The following is a 17,149-nucleotide window of genomic DNA, read 5'->3' on the forward strand; positions in this document are numbered from 1 at the left end:
AACCAAATTACTTTTCCTCAATCGAACCCCTCAACTTACCAACCCCCCCCCCCCCCCCTAAAAAAAAAAAAAAAAACAAATAAAAATATAAGAGCAACCTTTTCCTGACTTGTATGTGAATTGACAATTGAGACCCAGACTTGTAGAGTGATTTCTTGTACTCAACATTGAAATTAAGCTCCGACTTACTGAAAGATACCACTATATTTCAAGTACAATAAATATAAATGGTGTGATTTTGCATTGCTAAATATGATTTAACTCTAGAGTTCTCTTTGCGGCCAAACTTTTGCATAAAACTTGAAACTAGTGAAAAACTAAGTTATTCTGGCACTGGGTATTTGGTACAATTGTTTATGCTATGGTCCTTGTTTTGCGCGTGAAGACCTAATTAAATTAATAAAGGTATCCACTTGCTAAAAACTCAAGCTTTTGAAATTGATGGGGACACAATTCAATGTTGATATAAGAGCTGGCACAGGTCTTGGATTCCACTCAAATCTCAATGTGGCAGCTGCCCTAAGAAAAATGTGTAAATTCATTTTCTGCAAGGGAGAAAAATAAATCTAATTGGGTGCCATTTGTAAGGAATCAAATTCACAAGTTTTTCACTTGTATACTGGAAGCTTTTCCAGACAAATAAAATAAAATGAGTCAGTCAACTATACCTTATTTTTAAATCAACTAGCTACAAAAAGTTGCTCCATCTGTCCCATTTTATGTGAAGGTGTCTGTGACTAGGTACAAAGTTTAAAAAATTAAAGAAGACTTTTCACTTGAAAACCAAATATATGCAAAGTACTAGAATTATCCTTTTAAATGTGTGGTGGTGAAAGTACCACACGTCTTTTTATTTTCTATCTCCTCATAAACGAATGAACCTTTATATCAAGTGAGTCCTAACAAGTAATAAAGGGTAATATCAGGATGCAAAGATTAAATAGTTTCCACAAGGAGAAATATGTCATTCTCTTTGGAACAGACAAAAGGAAAGTGTGTCAATAAGACGGGACGGAGGGAGTATTGTTTTATTAGAAAAAAAGAACTACACAAGAAAATTGTATTTGTTCCACCCTTGGTTGTCCAATTTGATACATATATAGCTTTAGTTTAATGGAGCTCCTTGTTGCTGACATAGAGAACTTTGCAGCATGCAGCTAGATATCTGGCTAACCAGGAGTGGGTAAAAAATGATTCTCTGAAGATCGTGGAAAATACTGCTGTAATGTCTCTGCAATCCAAATTCGTTTCCTTCTGGGTTCTCATCAGCTTAGTTTTTTCCTTTATGTTAGCATGACACGTTTTGCCTTCTTTGACCTCCTTAGTCATGTTATTCCATGCTATGTTGCTGCCATTTCTCTACAGATACCAATTATAATGCTTGTGGTAGAAGTTCCACATGATCTCATTTTGTCGTCTCTATCAAATTTACAAACACCAAAAGCAGAGCCAACTCAGTTGATTGTGGAAGAAGGCAATGCAGTATTTCAGGCTGATTCGACTTGTTCAGAGTCCTCATCTTCACCACAGTGGTCCAAGATGAATGAATGTAGAAAGGATGTAAAAGCAGTTCGACTTGATATTAGTTTCAAATCGCCTTCACATACAGGATTACAGACCACTGAGCTGGTAAGTCTTGAAGAGATGGCATCTGAGTACTTGTGGGATCAAATTCAGAACTATATTCTCTTAATCTTCATCACTTTGATATTTTGTTATCTGGAGCCTGTCAGCCAGTTATGATGTAGATTTATCTTATCACGTTTTTCCTTTGTCGATGATAGGTAAAAGAGCTCACTGAACAGTTTCCTGCTGCCACACCTCTTGCTTTGGTGCTAAAACAGTTCCTAGCGGATCGCAGTCTTGACCAGTCATATTCAGGCGGTTTAAGCTCATATTGTCTAGTAAGCTTTTCTATCGTCAATATTTCCTAGAGAATTCAGTTTAAGTTTGAAAGGAAGTATGCTGTTTAAAGTGAAGGAAGCAATGATTATTTTAACTTACCTAAAAGTGTTTCGCTTATGTACTCATGACCTCCCTTCATATTCAAGCGCTCTTCTCTTGGTTATGCTTAAGTACATCACTCCTCCACACTGCTCTGTCTTCTTGTTTCAACCCAAACCAAGCAAAGGATGGAGGTTGGCCGGCTACTTTTATGTTTGCTTGGAAGTAGAGGAAGGAAGAGAAGGAAAGGGACAGCATATTTTCAGGTCTCTTGCTTTGGTGCTGTAACAATTAGGGGATTAAAATAAGAGAGTATCCTTTTCTTCTTTGCCCAAACCTTAAATCAGTGTCAATGAAAAGTCAAACTATTTGCCTTTCCGTTCTTGTTTTCGACCCAAACCAAGCATAAAAGAAGATAATTCTGCTTAACTTTCTCCTCTATTTTCACTACCATTTTCCCTTGTTTCTATTCCTTTTCCTATTTTCCCAGCATAAGGTAAATTTCTGCTCACATTGATTCATTCTAATAGTGAGATCGTTCAAGGAATGTCCTTACCTTGATTTTACATGTAATGCCCTCACGATCCAATTATAAATTTAAGATGGAAATTGTGATGTTATCCATTTAGAGATAAGTGACTTTTGCTAACTTCCAGTTTGATGAAGTTTTAGATTATGTTGAACAAAGTACTGAATGGAGTTACCCTAGAGTTCCCCATCTTGATTCATTATTTTTCGGTTGTTGAATGATGTCACATTGCGTATCAGTTCCTCCTTTTCAATTCTCTAGCAGTCTGTCGCGGAAGACCAGGACAAGTAGGCATCAAGTAATAGCTGGGTCCTTCATTCAGGCTGCAGAAAACTTATAACTTCTTTGACTACCATTTGAGCCTCCAAGCACCTTATAATTATGGGGCAAAAAGTGGAAATTAGATAGAGGTCTCCAAGTCTAACACAAGTTCGAGCAGAAATTTTGTGGTTTGTTGGGAAGTGGAAATATCTGGAATGTGGCTATTATCTATTAAAACTTTTTATTTAAAAAACTTTTCACACATTCGTTTCAAGCAAAAGTGAAATAGTTAAGCCTTTTCAGTTCTTGTCTTCCAATTCTTGGCATCCTTATATTAGGTGTTTCGCTCCCTTGATTTCATTCTCTCTTTATGTTATTATGTGTTTGAATGGCTCTTAAATGTCTACACCATTTAATAGGTACTATTGATCACACGATTTTTGCAGCATGAACATCATCACGGTCGACTAATTGACCAAGTATGATTGAATTCTTCCCTTATTAATTTCTTCAGTTTATTTTTTTGGCGATTTACCCCTGTTTTTAAGGTTAAATCATCAGTTTCAACACCCATTACATGTTCAACGTAGATTGTGATGATGTCTCCAATATTTTTATTATTGGGTTACACATATTGTGATGACAACATTTATAGGACCTTTCACTGTATAAAGAAGAACCTGCTGAATAACATAAGATGATTGCCTGGATAAACACCAACAACTAAGAACGGAGTAGAGCGAGACATTTCTCAGCATCAGGACAACCTAACCAGCTGAGTTTCTCATATGAGGGTTTTAGCTTGAAAAGTTTAATTATTTGATATAGTGTGACCGGGTGAATTCCATGTTCTATTTTTTCTATTTGTGCTTTTTTTTCTCTTTAACAATTAAATCATCTAGCTAAGTAAAAAGGTTGACCTTTTTAACTTCAATGAAATACAATGGCATTACTGAAACTGAAAGGTTGGAAATCACACTTAAAGATGTTATCTCCCAGTAAGCATGAGATAAGGATGAGTTTTGGTGCAATATGGTTTCCTTTTTGTGAACTTGGGGCAATAGGTTCAAATAGCAGAAACTACAGGTGCATGTCTGATGCACTACGAGAGCCTTGTGGAAGTGACCACCGTCCTAAGTTAGTACATGGAGGTTTTCATCATCTTTGAGCTGCTTGTCTCATTTTAAATCTCTTTCCTTAAAAATTGCATATTAGTGCTTTTGTCTTATTTCAGAAATTAATGTTAGAGAAAGATGAATGTACGAGCAAGCCTATCTGTTGGCTTACCTGCATAACTGTAAAATAATGCATCACATTGTACCTGACAGAACAAGCCCGTTCTTTCTCTCAAAAGATGTAGAACTTGATTGCTAGTATACTCAACATAAGATAGAAAAATCCAATCTCCTCCTGCTCAATGCTTGTACAGCACTGCTGCAATGCAGGCTTAACCTGATAGTCTCACACATAGGCTCATACCTTTCCAACTTTATAGCAATATGATAGGTGCCCCTACAATATTATACTTGACAAGCTTGTTAAACGCTGTAGTGCCTCTATGGAAGAAGCTAACTTTTTCAATTCATTAGAAGTTAAGCTTCGTTTTCATTTCCTTCTGATGCATCGGAGTTATTTAGTGTAACTTTCATTGATCTAATTTTGTAGAACTTGGGGAGCCTCCTGATGGATTTTTTCTACTTCTTTGGGTGAGTTTGATCTGCTTAAAAGACACATTTCCTTGGTTAATTTTTATCTCATGTTTCCCTGCTTACAAGTGGCCAACACGTTGTAGTTAACTTATACATCTGAAGTCCCAACCACTATGACACCCCTGCTCCCCTCAAAAGGAAAAGGTGCAGAAAGGGTACCATAGAACCTTGGATGTAAAGCTTCTTTTTTTTTTTTGTCCCCAGGAATGTGTTTGATCCTCGTCAAATGCGTGTTTCAATACAGGGAAGCGGCTTATACATAAATAGAGAACGAGGGTGTAGGTATGGCTAATTGTTGAACCTCCTGATTTTGTTTGTTGCAAACCTCTTTCTGTTATTTCATGATTTTCATTTTCCCTCCCTTTTTATTCCCTGGTTTTATTTTTGTAGCATTGATCCAATTTGCATTGATGATCCTCTATACCCAACCAATAATGTGGGGCGGAATTGCTTCCGCATACACCAATGCATCAAGGTTAGTTGGAATGCCTTGTATTAAATTTTTGAGAAAATATTGGTGTTAGTAGAACTAGGAAAACTTACAAATCGATAAAAAATGGAAAACATGTGATACTTTAGGTTTCTCACCTTTAAGTTCAATAGCATGCCATGTGTTGAAAGTATCTGAATCTCTTAAGAGGTTGAAAGCAAAGGATTTCTTCCAAGCTGGCTAGCAGACTGGGGACGTGTTGGTTAATGAATTAACCAGACATATACCTCAATCACCCCTAGATTTGAGGATAATTTGCATACGTAAAGACTTGCATGAGAAAGCTCTTGGTACTTCTCTGAAATGGCATGGAATATACAACGCCAACATACCCAGTGTAGTGTGTCGCAGATCTTATCACTACCTTGTGGAGGTAGAGAGGCTGTTTCTAATAGACCGTCGGTAGAAATGGCATGGAATATGTTTCTATTAAACTGTAGCATGTGTTTGTTAAACATGAAAAGTATTATATCCTCTCATGCCCTCAATATGTAAAGTTCAGCTTTCTGTTCTTTATAAGTGACAGTGGCTGCTTTTCATTTAGTAATATATTACCTAAACTAACAACCTTTTGGTATTCTACTATTCTCTAAATTTTTATTGCACCTTGTTTTGATGTATGGAATGAAGTTAGTTCCTAAGTCGCAATTTGTTATTTTGGGACTGAAGGTGCTACTGAACAAATTATGCTTCTCATTAAAAATTATAATCATCGAGTGTTGGACGCATATAACTATTCTAATAAAAGTTACTTTCTGTAGGCATTTGCAGATGCTTATTCTACTTTGGAAAATGAGATACCTTCTCTTCCTAGCAACGATGAATCAAATTCAGTACCTCAAGTTAAGCTGCTCCCAAGAATTATCCCAAGCATTGGGCTTTCTGTGGGATCTTAATATCAGAAGTTTTGAATCTTGAAGGTATGTTAAGCTCTTATATTTTCTTCAGGTCAACCATAAGTACATATATGGGTTTTAAGATGCCGTTGGTATCTATTTGTATCTTTTTCTATCCTCTTAGATTGAAATTATTGCTTGCATAAAATTAAAGTATTTTAGCTGATAGTGGCTTGGCTGTATAATAAAAAGCTTTAAAAAGAATGTTTGTTCATTAAAGTAGTGTTTCAGTATCTCCATGGAAGTATCAAAAGGTAGTAGTAGTTCTTCCTGTATAGGGGAAATCTATGCCTTTTCTTAGTGAAATCTGATTATTTTATGAGAATGAAAGCCATTATGCTAAATATTGAAGTTTAGTTTGTAAATCTAAATATTACATGGTATTTTGTTTGCTATTGTGCTCTTTACTTTAAAGTATCTCCATTTAATCTTTTCTGTCCTTCTTCAACTTCTTCTTAATATTTATAACTATCAAAGACTTGAAGGTCAGTCTCAATCATTTGTGTCCTCTATTTGATATCAGCTTATTGTTATCACTATCAAAGACTCAAAGGTCAATCTCAACGAGCAACTGCCTCTACCCAGTTGGACTTGATTCTCCAGCAGCTGATTCTGCCGTGATTGAGTAGGATCTTCTTCTTTTTACCAACACCTTACTTGCATTTAAAATTTTTGCATTTGCATTTTGGTATTAAAAATTATGTTGCTGTCTTCTAGCAAATTGGGATTAAATGGTTTGGCATTATGAATATAGGTCGGGGGAGCCTTTAGAAACTGGAACTTATTTCCATTGGATGTCAGAACAAAGGAATATCTTAAGAGCTCCTCGATTCAATAGAATCAAATCTCGTCTGAACTTGACCATGTCAGTGTAGCATGACCGCATTGGCATGTTGGAGACAATTTGCCATTACCTGGTTCATCTTTTTTTGAGTAGGCCAGTACCTGGTTCATCTTGAAAGTAATTCCAAGGTTCGAATCAGTACAATTTTGATTTTCACCAATCTGGATTTATATATGAAGAACTTCTGATGCCTTGTTGAAATGAATTTGTACATATCATCATTGTGGTATCGAACTGTGCACATCTAGGGTGAATGAAACTAAATTTGCTATTTAGAAGAGACTTTTGAAAAGTCTAGTAACTGTTCTTTCTATTTGCTTTTCTAACAACTTTGTTTCTTCTTTACTTGACGAAATCATGGCTCATAGGATTTTGAACTGAAATAACACTGTTATCCTGACCTGCTCATCGAGAATCCCATGGTTCTGAGATGTTTCTGTTCTCATGCATCTTTCGAGTGCTGGCTAGAATTGAATGGACAAAACAGTCTGAGGCTCTATGCCATTTCTCACACAACTTCCACTTGCAGTTTCTTATCGAATCTCTATTCTTTCTTTGTCCTGCTGGTTCCAGGTATCTTCACTTCACTTGTTAGAGTGTAAAGGGCCCCAAACCTTTTGTCATATGTAGCAGGCCATTACAGGTTCTTCTTCCGGTTTATTTGAGCTTTTAACTTGATTGACCCTGTAATCTAAAAACTCGCAGTAGCCAATTCCTTTTCCTTATTTTCATGTGGCTGGAGTTGCAGCCTCAACATAAACATCCTAGAACTCTACAGTGAACTCATGGAGAAGATGGTGGAAGGAAGGGTACACTCAGAGGATCGATGTAAGAAATACAAGAAGAGAAAGGAACAGGAGGTATTGCCATATCCCACTTATTATTCGTTCATAAACACTTTAATCTTTTGTGAACCTGAGATTCAACAGCTGTAATACCTATTTAAGACATTTGTTTAGTCTGAAATCATGTCGGGATTGTGTACTAACATGCACAAGTCACAATTGGTGCCAGTGGGGGAGGTAAGTACAGGATGCATATTCACAGATAGGACAAATATGTGGGTGTAAGATGGATCGCATCGGATAACAAAATGCAGATTTTCCTTGGGGATAAAGTTCAAAGGCAATGAACTATGGCAGCCTATGATTGAGAAGTTTGAGAGAAAGCGTAATGGGTAGAAAATCAGTATTTGTCCGAGGGAGGAAAAATTACATTGTTGAAGTCCATTCTCTATTTTCCTAGTACTGTGTCTTTATTCTTGTATGCCTTCAAATGTGGCAAACAGATAAGGAATAAGTCATGAGATTTTTGCAGGAAAGAAGTAATAGATTCTATTTGGTAGATTAGAGAAAAAAGATGTTCCCACGGAGGAGGGAATACAAAATTTACCATTCTTCAACATAATGCTTTTGGAGAGGTGGTTGTAGTGATTCAATCAAGAAACTATGAGCTATGGTCAAGGGTATTGGTTTATTTATAGAGCTTGAATGTATAACTTGAGGAGACATGACATTTTCGCATGGGGTGAGCCTATGGAAGGGATTTTGAAGTGAAGGATGGATTCACTACATACTGGCTACACTATTGAAAGTGGAGACAGTATGCTTTTGAAAGGATTTGTGGTATGATGGAAAAACTGAAGACGCATACACAAAGCTGTTATATATGCTGCATATGCAGAATTGTAAGGCTAGGGTGACCTATTAGTTAAGAATGGAGGACAAGGGAATTATGTGGGACATGAGTGTTTGAAGGAGACTTACTAGTTTGCAAGCGAGATGAAGTGGAGGAGTTTCTATGAAAAGATCTGCAGATATGGGAAATGAGGGAGGACAGAGATTATGTGAAGGAGATTACGGATGACAACATTCATGGTGAAATCACTCTCCTAGAGCTATTAGAAGGAAGGGAAAGAGGAGATATGGGGAAAAGCCTTGAAGATGAGGGTACCAAAGTAAGTTCTTTTTTCAAAAAAAAATAGCACGCAATTTGTGATGCATCATAAATCGCGGATAAGCTTAAATAGATGAGACAAATAGCTGGCTTTACCTCTCTTCTATGGACTTTGGTCTACTCTGGTGAATAATCTTGATTGTCGCTAAGGATGTTCCATGAGACAATGTCGACTGGAGATTAGAGAAAATCGGCATTGAGAAGTATGTGATTTGGAGCACAACACTGTTATGTCTCTTCTGGCTTGTGTGGAATGAAAGTAGGAGATTGTTCCATAATAGCAGGAACGACGTAAGAAGTGTGAAATGTTCTTTCTTTTTCATGTATATTACTGGTGTAAAAGGAGAGGTCCTTTCTATGTAGGAAGTTGGGCCAACTCAAGGCTTCAGATAATTGTGTTCAGCCACAAAAGCAGTATGTAAATACTTCAAAGACTAGCTTAATGTACTTAAAATGAGATTTACTTGACTTAAAAGATTCCGAGCCCATAAAGGGAGTCTTTGGCCTGAATTGTTCTTATATTCTGAATCATGCTAATGCACTCTTTTGGTTACTAGATTGGTACTTGTATTAGATCAATACTCACGGGGCTGTAGGCTGAAGTGCTGAACCATGTCATATGATTTCATCCTATCTAAAGTACTTTGCATAGCCATGTTAAGGTGACTCGATCATAATCGATGTCAGTCATTGTACTCCTAGTTTAGACCAGCGGTATAATTAAGGCTTATGTCAGCTAATAATCATGTTGATTGATGTCGAACAGAATCTGGAGCTGAGACTGGTGATCCACTTCATTGGAAAGAAAGAGATTTGCAAAAACCCATTATACAGCTGAGCTTGCAAAGACAACTTGGCCTTCTGATTTATGGGTAGGAATGCATTGTCTGCTGGCTCCATAGAGTAGAGTATTCTTTCTTTCACTGTTTTATTCTTTTCCTCTTGTCTTCGTTTTTTATTTCCCTTCTTCTCTCCTCCTGGGACCACCTCCCTGTGTGTTGATATTAAGAGTCCATTTCCTATTCCTTCTTGTTTTTGTTTCACATATATTTCAGTTTAGAAGATCACAAATAATAGAGTTTTAAAGTGGTCTCACTTTGTGGCAATGCAGGTGCAAGAAGGGGATCCTTCATTTGTGCATGATCGGATTAAATATCAATGAAGGAGAGAAATTTCTGTATATACATATTAATTTTATTGTCTTTGTCAGGTTGTGATGATGATAACAATAAAGCTGAGCTGGTCCTCTTAAAGCTTAAGGTTGGAATTCTTGGTATTCTGTTTGGACTCAGATGAGTCCAACTTGAAGGGAATAGACTTAAAAGATTTATATAGTCGAGCTCAACTAGTTTGACATTGAGGCATTAGTTGCCATTGTTGTACTTTTGTTGTGCATTCTCTTCATTGACAAATAATCTAATAATTGCTTGGTGACTATTAAATTACCAGTACTCATTCAAATAAACCGTATAAAACAATAATTAGATATTTTAACTCTTTTAGGTATGCGATGTTCATCTTATAATTGTGTCCATTTTTCTCACTCGACTTGAGCTCATTTTCCTATTTGATTTCTTATTATCTATTTGTTCTAGTCTTTCCAAGAATTGAATAGGCACGTTATGTGTAGATTTATGAATACTGCAGGGATTTCATCAACTCCAAAGTTTCTAACTTAAATGTATATATCAAAAAAATCAAATTTCTCTAAAATTGTTTGATTTTGCTCTAAATGATGCGTTTGAAATTTTATCAGATACATTCTTTCAAAAGTTTTTAAAGCCTACAACTTCAGATTGCATTCTTATTTGTCCACTTTTACTTTATTTAATTTTTCATCTCAGGTAGTGGAAATTCCTCAACAAGGAAAGCAAGATACATGACTTCCTTTCTCTCGAATATGATTTACAAGAGGAAGATATTTATCAAACAAAAAAGGGTACATCATCCATGTCTTCTAAAGGTATAAGTACTATTCTAGTGACAAGAGTTATCACAATCACAGTATACCATTAACACCTAATCAGATTCGTCTGTAAAATAATCAGCATCTTCAGTACACCCCTTCTTGAGCTTCTCTTGGAGGTCCAACTGCTTGGGTAACACTAGCTCGATTCTCCGACCTGACTCTGAAAAGTATCTCTCAAGCACCATCTGCAATACAATAAAGCTCAAATCCTAATCTTAGGTTTACTACTTTCAGTCTATGTACAAAACATGTAAGGAGAAGTACAAGAAAAGACGGATGAATTCAACTGTATACATACAGCAGCAGCGTAGGCATCCTGTTTCCCTTCACGAGCAGATTTTCCGAGGCCCCTAAAACATTGTCACGCTATTTATTTTTGGATAACTTCTTGTAACAGACTGTATGAAGGATTACCCTAGCTTCTCATATACACTTTGCAATCAATTTATTAGCAAGACAGGAATAAAAGCTTTGTTGATTGCATAGCCTAGATCTTAGCTGGCATAAGAGAAAGAATTGAAACTTGATTTTATGAAAGTGAATTACTTGCTTCGTCATAACTCATTCGATAAATACAGGGGCAAGTCAGAGGAAACCATTACCTATCAACCATGTAGCTCATGGCCTCTATTGTTGTTCCATACTCTTCCTGCAGATATACTCTCCAGCCCCTAATCACAAGCAAGGTTTTTATGAACAAAAGGTCTCCAAGACAGCGTAGAAGATGCCAAATCACTACAGAATGCCCCTCACTCACCACTTATAAATTGCATTTAAACATGACATAAGAGAATGACTACAACAGATGAATTTAGCATCCATAATTTGTAAGGTTGAAGGGGAGCCTTGGCGTAAGTGGTAAAATTGCTGCCATGTGACCAGGAGGTCACGGGTTCAAGCCATGAAAACAACCTCTCGCAGAAATGCAGGGTAAGGCTGCATACAATAGATCCCTGTGGTCCGGCCCTTCCCCGTACCCCGCGCATAGCGGGAGCTTAGTGCACCGGGCTGCCTTTTTAATTTGTAGCACAAAAGCATACTAGCTCAAAGGTTTCTGAAAATAGGAAGTCAACTAGTAGCCCTAGAGTGTAAAGCATAGCAAGCAAACATGTCTCTGGACAGTTCAACCACTAAACTCCCACAAGAATTTTCTTGAATATTCATTTTCATACTCCCTGCGTGAACGCGGGATGCTTAATACACCGGGCTGCCTTTTTTTCCGTTTTCACGCAACTTGACACATAATCTTCAGGATTTCCATAAGATTACAGTTGATAAAAAGTAAAGGCAATGACAATAGTAGTGTTTCTGAGATGAATTGGATAGGTAAAAAGAAGATTAAAAATGCTAGTATGTAAATAATTAGTGGTACCTCTCAGCAGCTCGAACAGCAAGCCTACCAGCAACACTTCGAACTTTGTTAGATTGTGGAGTTTCCCTTCCATCACTTGACAAAGGAAGTCCAATTATAAACTCATCCACTTCCTAACTTCCAAAACAGAACCACACTCTCATGAAACTCCAAAATGCTGGGATTAATTCTTAAAAAATTAAAATGAAAGAAACACTAAACACATATTCAAGAATCAAATAAATTATCAATACCCAGTTGATAATTTACCATAAAAATTAAATCTTTCTACGTTAAACGTAAAAAAACAGCGTCTTTACCTGTTTTAGGGCAATATCAAGAATTCGAAGTTCAAGTTTTTGTCCTCTCAATTCCAAAACCTAAAAATCCAATCCGAATCAAAATTCCAGTATACGAATGTATGTGCCTTCATGGTTTGCGGATGAAAATTGGGCATGTTACCGTTAAGGGTCGAAAATTGAAGCCTTTGCTAATAGCAAGGCCAGTACGAGCAAGCCCCAAATCCACTCCAAGACTGAAACCTCCTCTCCATGTTGAATCTCGCTTTCTCCGTATCGCATTTGGGGGAATTTCCTCCTCCGATAATGCCTGAATTGTTGAAGTTAACCGCACAGAGTTACCGCCGGTCGGCCGAAATGCCACCGGCGGCGAGGCTAATAGATGTCCCATTCGAAGATGTTCTAGCTGAGTTTCGGGTGGGAAAAAGAAAGATGTGTGCAGCTTATTTTTCTTATTGGGTACTGTATGCTAAGAAATTAATTAAAGTAAAAATAAAAATGAAAAAAGAAAATTACTTAAGTAAACCGCCACAAGTTTCCCCCTTTCTTTTTCTCTTAAAGAAAAGAATTCTTAATTAGAATTAAGTGTACTTAATTGATGAAGAGAAGGACTTATAAGGTTCCGTGTTTGCAAGCTTCTGAAGTAGGGATGCATATTTGTCTTAGGCAAAAATTTCTCTATCTTGTGCGCTTTTGAGCTCGATAATAATGTACTAAGAGATAAATTATTGAGATTTTACTAGGCCAAAGCCAACAATACGTACCATGAGTTGTGATAGTATAAAGTTTGAAGATCAATAGACTTCCCTTTCGCCTATCTCTGTCCTCCATTATTCAAAATAAATTAATAACAAAAAGGAAAAATGTTAAACTAAAAAAGAAGCAGAATGGCCTAATGGCCCCTAAACTTGTAGTAAAAATGGCGTGTAGTAGCCACTAATTAAGGGTGTCTTTAATTTTTATTCACTAATTATAATGCTCAGCAAAAATAGCCACTACTAATAGAGAAAAGACTGTTTTACCCTTCCTTCATATGCCAAAAGGCCCAAAACCCTTGTTTTTTCATTCAGAAGTGGGAAATTTGAAAGAGGGGAAGTTCGCGTGTTCTCTGCTGCTGTATGATCCTCGCATGCAAACGAGCTTCAGTTAATCTTTCTCCTTCTTCATCTTCTCTGAATTGATCGATCTAACTGGTAATTTTTTTTTGTTTGATGCATTTTTGTTTCAAAAATCGATCGATCTATATGTGCGCGTTCAATGCCCTGTCAAGTATGTGTGAAATTTCAAAAATGATCATTATAAGTTGATTCAGTGTCGGAGAAGTAGCGTATTTTTGTGATGCTGTTATTCAGAAATTTTTGGTGTTGAAATGTGTCATGTGTTTGTGGTTGATTCAATATATTTGATTATGTAAGGACATTTCATAAAAATAGTCGTAGAAAATCATAAGCTTATTGTGTTTCTGAATTTTTAGTTAACTGTGTTCATGAAAGATAAGGATCAAACGACATTAACTTTTGAAGTTGGAACTCAAAGTTAAGGACTGAGTATCCTTAACTTTTGAACTTGAAACTTGAAGTTAAGGACTAAGTGTCCTTAACTTTGGAATTTGAAAGTTGAAGTTCAGGACCAAGTGTCCTTAACTTTTCAACTTGAAACTATAAGTTAAGGACTGCCTGTCGTTAACTTTTTAACTTGAAACTTGAAGTTAAGGACCTAGTGTCCTTACCTTTTGAACTTGAAACTATAAGTTAAGGCCTGCCTATTCTTACCTCTTTAACTTGTAAATCTAAGTTAAGGACTAAGTGTCCTTTACTTTTGAACTTGGAATTCAAAGTTAAGGACTGCATGTCCTTAACTTTTAAACTTGAAACTTGAAGTTAAGGACCAAGTGTCCTTAACTTTTGAACTACAAATTTGAAGTTCAGGACCTATTGTCCTTTACTTTTCAACTTTAAACTTTAAGTTAAGAACTGCTTGTCCTTAACTTTTTTACGTGAAACTTGAAGTTAAGGACCAAGTCCCTCCAACTAACTCTAAGTCCTAATCTTTGTAGTGTGATAATGGAAGGAGATCGTGTGTTCAAGTTTGATGATTGGCGTAATTTTATGGTCTATTGGAAAGGAGATTTACAGTATAAGGAAACAATTATGTCAAACAGTCAGTGGAAGAAGTTGAGGGATGGTATTTTCGGCAACTTCTTCCGATTACAAAGTGTGAAGTTCTGTGGTAAACTTATTCACTGTATATTGCTTTCAGAAATTGTGAATAATGACCCTGATTCGATGACATTCAAGGTACTTGACCGTGAAATTAAGTTTACACGTGACGCATTTCATCTAATTACTGGTTTGAAGTGTTATTCCTCGCTGGACATCAAATGTTACATGAGAAAGAGAATAGGCTTTCAAAAGTCTATTTCCCCGGAAAGGATAGAATTGAGTTGGGTGATTTGTTTAATTTTATTTCTAGTCACCCACACGGTACAGCTTCGTTATTTGTAGGCAGCGACGATGATGCTGCGAAGTTGGCAATAATTTATTTTGTTGAATCTGTTTTGATGGGCAAGCGGAAGAATCGGAATGTGTCCGAGCAGATAATGAAAATTATCGACGATGATGTACTCTGCTCTTCTTTCAACTGGGGCTCTCTTTCTTATGACACGCTATTAAAATCATTGAAGAGTTGTTTGAAGCCGAATGAGAATGAGATTGAGAAAGAGAAAGACAAAGATAAAGACAAGGATAGCTACACTATACTTGGCTTTCCTTTTGCCTTTTGTGTTTGGATTATGGAAGTAATTCCTATTTTCCAGGAAAAACAATTTGTGAAATTCCAAGAATTTGGTTATCCTCGGATGTTATGTTATTCGGAAATGAAATCTCCACAGTTTGATTCTCTTTGTAAAAAATACTTCCATAATGAAAATGTAAGTTAATGTAATTACTAGCTATTTTTTTGTTTATTTGTTTTAGTTCTGAAAACTTATGTTTACTTTTTGTCATATAATAGTTGTATAAGTTGATCGAGGTGTCACCATTTATTCCTGTTGAAGAAGAAGATACAGAGCCTCTTAGTGTGGAGGAGCCAATTTCACAAGATCAAAGCTCAAGGCCTTCTTCCACACAATTTGATGAACCCATACTTAAGGAATTTGTTAGAGTATGTCTTTCTGGCTTTGAATAGCATTAGTTTTTTATTTGATTATTTTTTTCTTACGACACTTTTTTTTTATGTTTTTTGATTCAGAGATTATCAGAGAGTTTTAAGAAGGATCTGCAAGCTGAAGTTACCAGAATAAATCAGAAAATAGTTGTAGCAGAAAAAAAGATTGAGAATGAAATCATGGTAATATGATTAATTTCAGTTAGTCCAAGTTCAGGACTTTGTGTCCTTAAGTTTTGAACTTAAAACTATAAGTTAAGGACTTCCTGTCCTTAACTTTTTAACTTGGAATTCAAACTTAAGGACTGCCTGTCCTTAACTTTTGAACTTGGAATTCAAACTTAAGGACTGCCTGTCCTTAACTTTTGAACCTTGAAGTCAAACTTAAGGACTCATGTCCTCAACTTTTCAACCTGTAATTCAAACTTAAGGATTGCGTGTCCTTAACTTTTGAACCTGTCCTTAACTTTCTAACTTAGTTTCTTTCTCAGGATTTAAAGAAAACTCTAGGATCAAAGCTTGATACTTTGTTGAAGATTTATGGGAAAGTTGATGAAAGGAACATAGAGAGAGAATTTAGTGTTTCAATTAGAAAAGATGGAGTTGAAGAAGATGCAGAGCCTACTGTTACAATCAACAAAGATGCAGGCGGTGATGAACGTGATGATATGGATGTGGATGCAGAAGTTTATTATGAAAGCGATTTTAGAGATGCACATCTAGATGATGAAACTGAGAACGTTACTGATATTGGGAAAGGTTAGATATAGATTTTGAATTTTTTTTCATTGAAATTTATATTCAATAGCGTAATACATATAAACTTTTTTGTGATTACAAACATTTGTAGAATCTATTGATGGAGTGGAAGTTCAAGATGTAGGAGAATGTCAAGACCAGGAAAATCCAAAAGAGACAGGAGTAACAGAAAAAATTTGTAAATGTTGTGGATTACAATCTCAGGAGGATTTAGAAAGTCTATTGGGAACAAGTGTCGGTGAGATTGTATGCAAATGCTTAGAAGGAACATATGATCTGTCTACACCTCTGTCATATAAAGAGAAATTTGGATTTCAAACTTGTGCCAATCAAGGTTAGATAAAATTTTCATTATATACTGAATGTTAGTTTTAGTGAATTATTAGAATGGGTATTAATTGCAAATGTTACAGAATCTTTTGAAGCTGCAAGGGAAGAAGCTGGAGTGGAGTATCAAGAGAAAAGTGGAGTACAATCTCAAGACGTAGAAAATACCGAAGGAACAAGCAGAAGTGAGATTGTTCCAAATGCATAGATGGAACATGTGATCTCTCTACACCTCCCTCTCTTACCGATAATATTGGAACCCAAGAAATTGCTAGTGAAGATAATGATTTAATTGGGATGATCTTGACTATTGCAAACGATTAGACAGTGTTATTTTAAATTTTATACATGTTTGTTTTAATCAAAGATTAGTAACAAGTATTAACTGTGTTAGCTCTTGTAAATATTTTGCAGAATCGTGTGAACTTGCAACTGAAGAACAAGGAGAACAATTGCAAGATAAAGAAAATATGCAGTTGGAAGATAAAGAAAATGATGCAAGCAATATGTTAGCTGAATTGTCTGTTGAAAAAACACAAGAAGGCAGTGTGACCAAGACAGGTATTGATTGTGTCCTAAATATTATATTCATAATTGAAATTTTATCTCTTCATTTGACGATTTGCAGCAAACTAATATATATATATATA

At 36.1% G+C, this 17,149-nt stretch overlaps 2 protein-coding genes across 10 annotated transcripts in view; one reads left to right on the top strand and one right to left on the bottom strand.

Annotated features, from left to right (window-relative positions):
- Positions 1–10,560, top strand: part of LOC109214866 — a 16,512-nt gene extending 5,952 nt beyond the window's left edge. The window contains exons 8-23 of one of the 9 annotated variants that reach the window (XM_019378823.1): positions 1,151–1,222; positions 1,366–1,629; positions 1,785–1,904; positions 3,154–3,213; positions 4,400–4,440; positions 4,648–4,725; positions 4,834–4,918; positions 5,695–5,853; positions 6,353–6,454; positions 6,584–6,801; positions 7,247–7,316; positions 7,422–7,533; positions 9,187–9,291; positions 9,396–9,501; positions 9,741–9,889; positions 10,474–10,560. In XM_019378823.1, the coding sequence (XP_019234368.1) occupies positions 1,151–1,222; positions 1,366–1,629; positions 1,785–1,904; positions 3,154–3,213; positions 4,400–4,440; positions 4,648–4,725; positions 4,834–4,918; positions 5,695–5,829 (855 nt within the window). In that variant the 3' untranslated portion in view covers positions 5,830–5,853; positions 6,353–6,454; positions 6,584–6,801; ... (4 more) ...; positions 9,741–9,889; positions 10,474–10,560. The other 8 variants (XM_019378824.1, XM_019378820.1, XM_019378825.1 and 5 more) reach the window with 8 other exon arrangements.
- LOC109214867 (putative pre-16S rRNA nuclease) lies at positions 10,496–12,711 on the bottom strand. The gene is made up of 6 exons (XM_019378830.1): positions 12,412–12,711; positions 12,270–12,329; positions 11,971–12,083; positions 11,201–11,269; positions 10,897–10,948; positions 10,496–10,783 (listed from the first exon to the last, which is right to left on the bottom strand). The coding sequence occupies exons 1-6, from the start codon at positions 12,637–12,639 to the stop codon at positions 10,649–10,651; spliced, it is 657 nt and encodes a 218-aa protein (XP_019234375.1). The 5' UTR covers positions 12,640–12,711; the 3' UTR covers positions 10,496–10,648.
- Between the last annotated feature and the right edge of the window lie 4,438 nt (positions 12,712–17,149).

Source organism: Nicotiana attenuata, unplaced genomic scaffold (genome assembly GCF_001879085.1).
Source record: "Nicotiana attenuata strain UT unplaced genomic scaffold, NIATTr2, whole genome shotgun sequence".
In the NCBI taxonomy this organism is placed as follows: domain Eukaryota; kingdom Viridiplantae; phylum Streptophyta; class Magnoliopsida; order Solanales; family Solanaceae; genus Nicotiana; species Nicotiana attenuata.

Coding starts and splice junctions, on each gene's coding strand:
- LOC109214867 (XM_019378830.1), bottom strand. CDS start 12,639: ATGGGACATCTATTAGCCTCGCCGCCGGTGGCATTTCGGCCGACCGGC. Junction 12,084..12,269: donor TTGATATTGCCCTAAAACAG/GTAAAGACGCTG, acceptor TTTGGAAGTTAG/GAAGTGGATGAGTTTATAAT. Junction 11,270..11,970: donor GCTGTTCGAGCTGCTGAGAG/GTACCACTAATT, acceptor GCTTGTGATTAG/GGGCTGGAGAGTATATCTGC.